Here is an 11,979-nt window from a genome sequence, read left to right as displayed (position 1 = left end):
GTTAATTTTGATTATAAAATTGGGGTTAAAAGAGTAACTGTCTATCTCTATATGTAGAGATATTAATACACTATAATTAATTAAAACAAGAGTTCTTAAACTCCATTGCAAACAACCCTATAATTTGATGTAATATGGAAATTGTTCATGGCTAAAAATAATTATGGAAAAAAAAAACCATAAATGTAACAGTGTAGATGAAACCAAGAAGAATTATCGTAGGTCATTTTTGGCCAAGTTTATCAGGATTCAGGATGGGCCACTGAAGATTTCAAACCAACTTATTTGGTTGGTCCATTCAAATTGCCTCCAAGAAATGAGCTTCTAAAAGCCCATGAGTAGTGAAGCCCTACAAGCTCTCAAGCATATACAATTATACATAATGGGGAAGTAATTTGGGCCGATTTCTGAATGAATTGATGGGTTGGGTTTATTCTTTTATATGGGCTAACGCACCAAATCAGGCCCAAGAGTTAAAAACCGACACGGTTCCAAAATCGTAACTGGGATTTTGGGGTTTTATGCCATTAGGGTTTGTTTCTTGTAAAATTACTAGATTACCCAAAATTGGGTTTTGACTTACAAAGTTACCCAACCAATATTTAGGTTGACAAAAGTCAAAACTACTCTAATTGAATTTTGATATTATAAAAATACCCAAAATAGTACCTTTTGACATTTTTGCCCTTCTCATTCACTACCTCTATCAGAGAGAGAGAGAGAGAGAGAGAGAGGTGAGAGTGTTAAAATGGTGAAAGGTCGGAGAAAGAAAGGTGTATGGATCGGAGAAAGAAAGGTGGAGGTAGGAGTAAAATGTCATAGAAATATTGGGGTGAGGGCATTTGAGCCCAAACACAAAAGTTGGTAGCGTTGTAAACAATTTGGGTAGTTTGGTAAAGTGGATAATCTTGTTCGTACTTCATTTCTCTTGCTAGAGGCGTCGACGGCTGGTTCAAAACGTCCGAAGCCTTTTTCAGGTTACGGAACTGTAGTTTGGCTGGAGGAGGAAGGCGTCTCCTCTATTACTTCTGTCTTCAAGCTTGGGCTCAAATCTTTTCCTCAAGCAACCTGAGAACTAAAGATCGAAACTTGAATTCAATCTTCGATTTTCAACTTCAAGTGCGGCTCTGCATTTTAGATTCTTAGGTATATCTTTCGTAACTTTTGTTTTTCTTGAAATCAAATATGTTTTCGATACTTTATCCTAGAGGAGGTGACAAATCCGAAGCCGGTTACTTTGTGCCTCTGGTTTAGTTTTCAATTTGTCTGTCCTCCTTTCAATTTGATCAATTGTTGAAGCTGATTTTAAACTAATACTAAGCATTACAAAGTCAATAACTTCAAGCCACACTTTCTACAAGGACTATATAACCTGAATCCCAAAACACAATATTACCACTAGTTCAGCTATTATTAAGTCTGTAGGCATATCGAGCAGTTGAAAAATTCGCGAGATGGTCTGATTGCAGTAACAGTCCCTTCATTAGATTCTCTCCCCGTCAGAAATTGGTTTGTAGGGTTTAAGTTTGGAAGCTAAATTCTTGGTTAGGAGGAAAGTGGAAATGTTGTATGTGACTAGAGCCAAGGTGATGCTTTTAATCAATATTGTCCTGCCGGCCTATCCAATAGCACTACATTCCATCCATTAATTCGGTTTAGAGGTTTTTCCTCATAAATACAAAAGCTAAGGCTTTCTTTGGTTGCAAGGGAAATGTAAATTTTTTCCCAGAAAAAATAAATTTAGATGTTGTTTGCAAGGGAAATATATTTTACATGTGAAAAAAATTTCACTTAACCATTAGAATTTCCCTTTTTATTTTCCCACCAAAATAGGAAAAAAAAGAAAGAAGAAAAACCTACTATCACGATCTCTCTCTCTCTCTCTCTCGCGACTCTCTCCCCGCTCATGACTCTCAACGATCTCTCTCTCTCACTCGACTTTTGGAATGGGCCTTTCAGTCGTTATCATTTGTGATCTATTAATGTTTTCTTTGTGATCATCTTTTATATTATTTTAAATATCTATTAATGCTGCATTCATGTGATATATAGAATGAAATGGTTTATTTTGGTTAGTGATAGAACATAATATTTGATGACATTTGGTTTGATTTTGGTACAGATCTTGAATGACCTGATTCACATAACCAATATAAATTTTGAAGAGCTGGGTGGGTTCTGGATTGAAAAGTACTCCCCCCCCCCCATCATCTCTTTTGAGGAGTTTGGTTGGATTATTAGTTTTTTTTTTTAAATTTACATCTATTTTACATTAATTTTACATCCAACCAAACAACTATGGTAAATTAATTTCACTTCACTTCTGTTGCAACCAAACGACTCAAAAGGGAAAAAAAATTCGCTTCACTTCCCTTCACCTCAATTCACTTCCCTTCCCTTCCCTTCCCTTCCCTTCCCTTCCCATTTCCCTTGCAACCAAACGCAGCCTAAGGTTTTTTATCTAGGCAAGACTGCAAGACCAGTCTGTTACCCGGATACTTGGATGATGATTCAATTGGATTTACGTGTAACCTATTAATGATCCATCTCTCTTAACACCCTCATCAATTTTCCTGCTAAAAAGCACCCCCACTGTTACTAAACTAAAGATGGGTTCTTTCTTTTGCATTGAACATTTTCCCATTTTTCGGATAGAGGTTTCACTTACTTGGCATCTCTTGTTGTTCTGGGAGGAGTGAAGAAGACATTTTTTGGTCATTGAGGGATGATGTGGTGCACTGACTGAGGAAAATCAGTTAGGAGTCCATTCATGCCCAGTTGATGGTACGATGTTGTGGTCGGTGTTAAGTACTTTTAGGAGTTAAATCTGGCTTATCGTAGATATCTGCACATTGATTTTGGGACTGCTTGAGGTATTTCTTTCTTTGATATGTTTTATCAAAGACCTCCCAACCCCCTCTTTTTTGTTCCTTTTTCTTTTTTAAAATAGCTTGGTGGTGCACCTTTTATTGATTTCCATTTGGGGACCATATGGCTGACTACTAGCCTTTTTTGCTTATGATGGATGTAACTTATAATGTTCTGTAATGAAATTTTCTTTACCACATTGCAGCTTATAAGAAGATGAACTTCAACAATGTTAAAGTTCCAAAGGTGCCAGGGGGAGGTGCTGCTTCTGCTTTAATTAAGGTGGGAGTAGTTGGTGGTCTTGGTCTATATGCAGCACTTAACAGCCTCTACAATGTTGAGGGAGGGCATCGGGCAATTGTCTTCAACCGTCTAGTTGGTGTTAAAGACAAGGTCTCTCTTCTTTTTCTTTACCCTATTTATCCTTTAAGTTCCCCCCACCCTCCTCCTTGTACGAGCAAGAGAAATAGCAAGCTGTACTTTATCTCTCTTTGTTAGTTCCTTGACTATTTATTTCCTTTATTGTTCTTAGCTTTTTCCTTTCCATCGCCTTCATTAGTTTAATTTTTTTTTCATTGCCGCACTACCTCAATTCTCTTAATTAATTTTTTAGTTCCTAATTTAGTGCATTTAATTTTCTTGATATAAAAACTGTTATTTGTTTGTCATCTCGATGTGTGTGTAAAAAATTCTCTCCATCTGACATTTTAAGTTTGTGTTATGGCCAATTCATGAAATTGCTGTGACAATATGTAGTTTTATTTCTATATGTTATGTTGTTCTTTTTTAGAGGCGGACTTTGGCTCAGCGATAAGGTTGCTCCATTGTGACCTAGTGGTTGTGGGTCTAAGTTGGGAAACAACCTCTCAATGAAGTGGGCGTAAGGCTGCGTACATTATGACCCTCCCTAGACCTTGAGTGGTGGGAGCCTCATGCACTGGGCACGTCCACTCCCTCCCTTTTTTTTTTTTTTTTTTTTTTTTTTTTTTTTTTTTTTCTTTTTTGTTTTTTATATGCTTGTTCAGAAAATAAAAGGTGTACTCTTTTATTGTGTGCAAATTGATCAGGTTTGGTCAGTTTTAGTTTGTCCATATTTGTCTTGGCCTATCAAGCCTACCAACTGGTTAACCTATCAGTCCCAACACCCTGGACTGAAACTGTATGGTAAAACGTCGGACGGTCTCGGTTTTATCCTCATTCAATAATTTGAGATCTACTATATTTCAATTAGGATAATGTTCAGTTGTAAAGGGAATTCCTTTCCTTTCCATGCGAGGAAGGATCCAATTGCTGTAATCGAATTTATCATTATAAAATAAAGGACAGGGCTGATTTACAGCGATATTTGATGAAGAAAAAAAAAGAGTTGGTTATTCCAATGGCTGTGAGAGGCAGTATAGGAGAGATTCCTATGTGAGGTGAGAGGCCTCGTGGGTGAGATGCCCAAGGGAAGAGTGAGAGACTCGACCCAACCTATCCCCCTTCCCTATTCCCTTCTTCTTTATACTTCCTGTTTTCCTTTTTTTTTTTTTCCTATCTTCTTCTCCTATTTCCCAATCAATACCCTGTGAGTGTTTGTTAATCTGAGTGTTGTTTGCAAATCTAAGATCTATTCAAAGGCTACTTGTTGCTGGATTTCTCAGAGATAGTTCTACTGTTGCTGCCACAGAGGTTGATTGGAGAAGCCCAGAACAGGCCTGTGGTTCCATTTTCTTCAAGTATTCTGCTGCAATTTCAACTCCATTGACCAGTGCACGCAGCCACCAGCTGTTGCTGGTCTTTGGAGGTTTGGATCCCTACCCAAGAGCTCTCCTGCAAATTCTGGTTTTGGTTGTAATTAAGATCTTGTTCTGGGGTTAAGTCCTTTGTGATTAATACCTACATTAATATAACCTTGGCCAATCTATATTGGTGCGTCAAGTAGGAAACCGATACCTTATTATAATCAGCCGTTCACATTTTTGCATGATCATTGTGTTCGTCCTTACTTGGATCCATGTAGCCGACCCCATTAAGTTGTGATAAGGTTTGTTGTTGTTGTTGTTGTTGTTGTTGTACTGTATGTCCTTGGCTTGGACTTTGTATCCCTTGCAATGAAGTGGCAGTGTGACATATCTGTCCCTTTATGTAAGACATATACTTGTAAGCTCACTCGCCAATAATCATTAAACAGGAGAGGGGAAAGTTCATTATTCCCCCCCCCCCTTTGTGCAATTCTGTAAATTTCTGACTATTGTTTATGTGGCACTTAAGGAGGAAGGATGAGCCTTAAATGTTGAGTCAGATATGCTAAAACTGTTGCCACTAATACTGAGTTCACAAGTTGCATCCTTCGGAACTACAGTTGATGCATGATGTGCTTTCTATTAGTTTTTTATTTCTCTTATGTAATTTTTTTTCTCTAGTGATGTAAACTGACCACATACATTCAGGTTTATCCTGAAGGAACACATTTGATGATCCCATGGTTTGATAGGCCAGTGATTTATGATGTCCGTGCACGTCCTCATCTTGTGGAGAGTACCTCAGGAAGCCGTGACCTCCAAATGGTAATGTCTTCTTATTCTTTGCTGTATTCTTATTATCTAGATTGTGATGCCATGAAAGTCCCAGAACCAGGTTGAACCAAGCCCTGTTATATATGAAGCTTACAGGCCTGGTTCTGGGTTCAGCGGTGCAGCACTGTATCTTCCTGGTTCCAGATTTATTTTAGTTTATGCAATAGTTCTGATTTAGATGGTTTGCACATGCATGGCATGATGTTTTTCTTATCTTTTAAATTTCGTGATACCAGTGTTGTTATTATTTTTATTGATGTCAGTCGTTCACTTTCTTGGAATATGTAGAAGAAACAGTAGTTTGTATTGGATAGATCTTGAAAATTCTCATGCTAAAGCGGACATTGATGAGTACAAGTTGTACTTCGCATCATGTGAAATGTTAAGATCGATCCCCTCCCCCAACCTTTTAAAAAAAATAAAAATAAGAAATGTTAAGATCAAGGTTATAGATTGTGAAAAGTGAAACCTATTTCCCCAGACAAGAATATTTGTATTCGTTCTTGGTCCATGTAACATGGCTTCCATTCTTAGTTGGGGTTGTTTTTTTATTTCAAAATCTTTATTGCATATGCATTTTATATTTTCTGCAGGTCAAGATTGGGCTTCGAGTTCTTACACGACCTTTGCCAGACCAGTTGCCTACAGTCTATCGAGCTCTTGGAGAGAATTATAATGAAAGAGTCCTGCCTTCCATAATCCATGAAACTTTGAAAGCTGTAGTAGCACAGTACAATGCCAGTCAGCTTATCACACAAAGAGAGGTAGGTTATACAGTCTTTTCTTTTGGAAGTAAGTATATAATCCTGAATGCTATTTTAACAGTGATAATTGTTTACTAGCGCAATTTGAACATCAATTTCATCGTCAATTTCAATATGCCAATTTGGGTTTTAAAATTTCTTTTCAACCAAGTATGCTTGTCTTCTCAAGTGTTTTAACCACATAGGTAGTTGTCTTGTCCTAAACATGCCTCCATGGATGATTTCAAAATTTCAATCTGGTATATGTGATGCAGTACATGGCTACTGTAGGAGGAAGAAGCCTAACTGAACTGGCCACGGTTCTGGTTCTGGTCCTAAACTGGGCCAGCCTCTAGAACAACTTCTGTGGAACCCACTTGGATTTGGGGCTGCATAATATTTCTTAGTAGTTAGTAAATATCTAGTTTCTATTTTGATGTGATAAGTTATTTAGTGAACAAACTATGCTAAACAGTTTTTTTTTCTATTTTATTTGCTTTCTATGTTCATTGTAATATCTAAGGATCCTTCCTAGAAGGATTCCTCTTTTTTAGATTGCTTGGCAGCCAACCCGCACGCATAAGGGGATTCGGCTTGTCTCCAATTCTTGTCCAATTCTCTCCTTGAGCGTGACACTTGTACATTTTCAAAATCCAATGGTTATGGAAGTATTTTGGAATTCAAACCCATTTTAACCCTTCAAATGCCTCAAAACTTCCACAATAAGTGAATTTTTTAAAATATACACATGTCGTGCGCAGGGATAGAATTGGACAAGAATTGGAGACAAGCCGGATCCCGCATAGGGACACACTAGCCCCATGATTTTGATGTTTTGACATATCAGCTCTATGTGAGTGTGTGTACTGTGGTGAATCAGTCACAGCCTGTGTGGTGATGCAAGTGGCATCCCAAGGTGGTGGATCCTTGGTTTGAGATTGGTGGTGAGGCCTTTCCTGCAGGCCATAGGAGGTGATTATGTTGTAAAATATGTGCTGTAAAATACTCCTATCTTCTCATCTTCTTCTTTGCATTTCTCTTTCTTCAATGACTGTTCTGCAGGTATTCCAGCAACTTTCTCTCTCTATTATGGACTATCATGGACTGTTGTTATTGGATGAACTCTGAACTTATTTTGTGTCTTAGAAATCCTTTGTTGTTGACGTCATAAACTGCTTTGTTTTCTTTAGGTCTGCGACTCTGTGATAGGAGTATTTTACAGCACATATGTCTGAAGTTCAGTCATTGTTTTCTGAGTATCTAACCATCAGATTGGGCTGAGTTTTGATTATGTTATTCCTTACTCCATCTACTCCACTCGACCCAAGTTTGATTTCCGTTATTCAAGTTCTCCTTGCAATTTTTTTTGGTTTCTCGCAGTTTCTATATCTGTCTATGTTTGTATCTACTAATCCTACCGTCAGTTAGCTTTGATATTTTAACCGCATACCCCATTAGGACCTCTACGGTATATCAATTTCAGTCCCATCTGTTCCTACTTCTCAGAGTTTAGGTCCAGCATTCTCAGATTTTAGGTCCAGTGCGATTGTGATTGTTCATTTCAGCCTTCCTTACATCCTCAATGTTATGGGCAAATTTATTTAATAGATCACAGACTTCTGTTTTTCTTCTTCTTTTTGTGTGTGCCACTTTTTTTTTTTTTTTTTTTTTTTTTTTGTGGGGGTGGGTGGTGGGTTGTGGGTTGTGGGTGGGGGGAATTCAATAAATTTCGTCCATTTTCTTGCTGGCTGTTCACTTGCTGTTTTTTCCTAACAAAAAGGTTTACTTGCTGTTTGGTAGATGGTGTCTATATACTAGATCGGTGAAGGGAATTGGAAAATGTTCATGCATTATTTATCAAAACAGGGGAAAACAAGTGATGTTCTGGTGTTATTGTATCTTTCTGTAGGCTGTTAGTAGGGAAATACGGAAGATATTGACAGAAAGGGCAGCTAACTTCAACATTGCCCTGGATGATGTGTCCATTACGAGTCTTACATTCGGGAAGGAGTTTACTGCTGCGATTGAAGCTAAACAGATTGCAGCACAGGAAGCTGAGCGTGCCAAGTTTGTGGTAGAAAAAGCAGAGCAAGACAAGAGAAGTGCTGTTATCCGGGCACAGGTAATTGTTTCTTACCATTCTATATCTTCATAATGTTCTTGGTCTAGTACTTCCTTGCATTCATCTCATATTCTTTGTTTTTGATACCAGGGAGAAGCTAAAAGTGCACAACTTATTGGTCAAGCTATAGCAAACAATCCAGCTTTCATCACCTTAAGAAAAATTGAAGCTTCAAGAGAAATAGCACAGACAATTTCGAACTCTGCCAACCGGGTGTTCTTGAGTTCAGAGAACCTGTTGCTGAACCTTCAGGAGATGAAGTTGGATCCTGGGAAGAAATAAGAGGGTATGATTTACTCAGCCATGTTAGCTTTCATGGATGGCAAGAAATAAGTGTTCACATCATAAACTGCGGGACTTGGATTCTTTAATTATAGTCGAGAGTTACTTCTTTTTGGTTAACTTATACATGGGAACGCGAGGACTTTGTGTAAATGGAGAACCAGTTAGCCTTTTGAACTTTTTTTTTTGTCTTGGTATGATTTTTTGTCATCACAATGCTCCACCATTGATTTCTTATATTCAGATACTTTTTAGGAATTTCATATTTGCACCAATATATTCTATAGATTATGATTGTTGTGAAGAAATTTGGTTAAAAAATAGGAAGGTGTTTTAACTGCCTCACTTTTTGTGGGTTAGAAATATTAACCGAGTTTCTTGAACATAAAAAGAGAACTATTTTCCCTAATTTTAGGGTTTCAAGTTTTGGTCAGAGGTTGTGTGTGCATGGATTCTTGAGTTCTCTTTTATTTTTCCCTTTTGGTCCTGTTACTAGAGAATTTTGCTGCACTGTTTTTTCTCTGTTGGCCTGGCCTAGATCATTTAGGTTCTAAGTGAGCTGGAAATCGGTCTGACTTGCATCAAAGGTTTTAAACTGGAATTGGATTGGGCTAATTGGCCGATTTGGATTGGAACCGGCTGAGCACAATCCCGATGCAAGCCATTTTGAATAGGCCACACCATACTGCTTTTCTAGTGTTTTGCTTGATCTTGACCGATTCTCTGGCATATTTCATACCATTCCAATTCGATTCCAGCTGATTCTGAGACGAATTGGGTTAGAATCAGCTGGTTCTGATCTGATTCATAGGCGGATTTCTTCTTGTAAACCTGCTTGAACACCTCAGGTGATAGGGTTTCAACTTTCTATCCATTGTGGTTCTTTTTTCTCATGCTCTAAGCAAGAGCTTCAGGACCGTACTACTCAATTAAACAGAAGATCAATACTGATGCGTCACGACGTGGAGCCACTACCACTGGTCATGGCCATTAATTTGCCAATAGGATCGTGGCCATTGGGACTTTTTTTGGCTTTAGCTTTTATTTTTTGATAAAAAAGAAAAGGTGCTCCACGGTATTCCACCTTGTTTAAAGGCGAGTGAGGGAAGTTGTTGATTCAATTACTATGGTGTCTGTTTAGAGGCAAGTGACCTTATGAGAACTGAATATTTGGATGTTTGATTGAGATTGAGTATGCCCGGCATTTAGATGCAACTTCACGTCCAATAGAAGAAGAGTTTGATTCGGGCGAAGAAATAGTGCGTTGATTGATTGATTGTTCGCCGTATGCAGATAGGGCGTCTGTCTCTGCAACTTGGATTGGTGATTGACTCGCTACTATTGATTCATCGCCCCCTTACTATTATTTCTCAAACTATCGTCACTACCTTCGTTTTACTATATCCATCAATTGAAAGGAAATCCTTATATTGCAAACAGTGGTTTTACAAGATTAACAAGCAATAGCGGATAGCAGGACACGTCAACTTGAACCGCGCATCCTTCCACTAGGCTATTAACCCTCATTGGCTTTGGCTTGTTGGTAAGTTGAGTCACATGAGTCACATCAAAGTCTGGTTGAAATGTAATTGAATAGCTTCTCATTTCCCTTGTCAATTTCGTGGGATGGACTTCAATGGCATATAATGATGACCTAGTACTTGTGCTCTAAACCCTAGCTGGAAAGATTATCCTAGAAGAAGCACCTGAGAGAATAACAGTGTTAATGTTTTACTTTACTACTATGTATTTATGTGTGTGTGTGAGAGAGAGAGCACAGTTTGAATTAGGATAATGAGGTGGGTGACAATGAAGAAAAAGAAGAAAAGGAAACGAAAAGAGAGCAAATTCAAGTAGTAATCCTTGACTTATCTGGTATTTTGTCCTCTGATGTTTACACCCTAAAAGTTGATTGGAAAAAACCCTAAAGGTGTCTCAAAAAGTGATAAAAGAAGACACCAGTTTGCTTCTGTCTCAATATACTGATGATCTGAATCATGATGTTATATTTTTGTTCTGGTGGCAAAGGAAATGAACCTGGACTGGTTTCTATTCATGAAAAAAATTTGTTTCTCAGGATATAGAAGTCAGGTTTTGATCCACTATTTTAATATTTGTTTATTATTAATTTTTTAATATCATCCTACATGTGCCTTTTTTTTTTTTTTTCCACTCAAGGTTCTACTAAGTATTGTACCCAAAGAAAAAAAAAATTATACGAAGTACAATTGCAAATTGGAATTGACCGACCCGGTTCCTCGACACAAGAACTGGTCTGGCGATCAGATCAGCCAGATTAACTTGATTTTGCAACCTTAAAAATCTGCATAAAAGGAACCTAAACCTTATTTCTTGCAATTTTTCATTAATCTAGCCACCTTATAGGGTATAGCTTTAAACATGGGGAGAGGGGTCGTTTTTGACCTATACAAATTTAAGAGACATTACATGTAACCCAAGGAAAACTCTATTGCCTTTTTTTTTTTTTTTTTTTTTTTTTTTTTTTTTTTTTTTTTTTTTTGGGCGGAGAAGGTGAGAGGGGGTTTGATTTCCGCATGCATTTGATTTTATCATGTATAGATTCTATATATTTTTTCTATTCTTTTCATGATTTTTTCTTTTCATGATTTTAAAATTTTATGATTTTTCGGACAAATTTATGGTGGATTGAATACCTTCTATTTATAGATAAGAGACCCTAAAGATGTATCTCTTGGAAGGAAAAGACAGAACTAGACATCCAAAGCAAAACTAGGTATAGCCGTCTAACACATTCTAGACAATGGGCAACCAAAACCTCATCATTGCAAGTTGCTTTGGCTAAGATGTGACAAATGAAATCTAATATGAGAAGTGGTATAGTGCATGTGAAATTACAGGAAACCCCCTCAAAAAATTTATTTTAAAACATCTTTTCTTTTTGTAAATTTATTTAATACAATAAGAGAAAAGTGTATTTGAGCCTAAGGTGTTTCTTATGTCCTTTCACATAAGTGGTTATTTGTATATGTTAAGTTTGTCTCGAATTCTTGACCCGTTTTGAAGATTGACCCATCCGACATACTTTGGTGGCGACCCGAATGGGAAATTTTCTGAGATCTGTGATGGAAGCAGAGGGCTTGGGCCTACGCCCCCGCGGTATGGTTCGACCAGATCGACCGCGACCCGATGGGTCGAACCGCTATTTGGAGTATATATATATAATGTACTGTTGCTTGTTGAGAGTCATTGTATTCTAGGGTTTTCATGAAGCTAGGGTTTCAGGGCGAGTTCTTCCTCGCCGCTGCTAGGGTGTAATCCTTCTTCTGCATAGTGAATCATCTTCTTCTTCGCCCGAGGACGTAGCACACCACCCTGGTGTGTGAACCTCGTTAAATCTCTGTGTCGTACGGATCTATTGTCTCTC

At 37.8% G+C, this 11,979-nt stretch overlaps 1 protein-coding gene across 1 annotated transcript; it reads left to right on the top strand.

Annotated features, from left to right (window-relative positions):
• Positions 1-897: 897 nt before the first annotated feature.
• Positions 898-8,831, top strand: LOC122092702 (prohibitin-1, mitochondrial-like). Its single transcript, XM_042662943.1, has 6 exons — positions 898-1,146; positions 3,074-3,261; positions 5,301-5,417; positions 6,020-6,190; positions 8,079-8,291; positions 8,382-8,831. The coding sequence occupies exons 2-6, from the start codon at positions 3,085-3,087 to the stop codon at positions 8,571-8,573; spliced, it is 870 nt and encodes a 289-aa protein (XP_042518877.1). The 5' UTR covers positions 898-1,146; positions 3,074-3,084; the 3' UTR covers positions 8,574-8,831.
• Positions 8,832-11,979: the final 3,148 nt, after the last annotated feature.

Source organism: Macadamia integrifolia, chromosome 11, assembly GCF_013358625.1.
Source record: "Macadamia integrifolia cultivar HAES 741 chromosome 11, SCU_Mint_v3, whole genome shotgun sequence".
NCBI lineage: Eukaryota > Viridiplantae > Streptophyta > Magnoliopsida > Proteales > Proteaceae > Macadamia > Macadamia integrifolia.
This window is presented reverse-complemented; position numbering and strand designations above follow the sequence as displayed.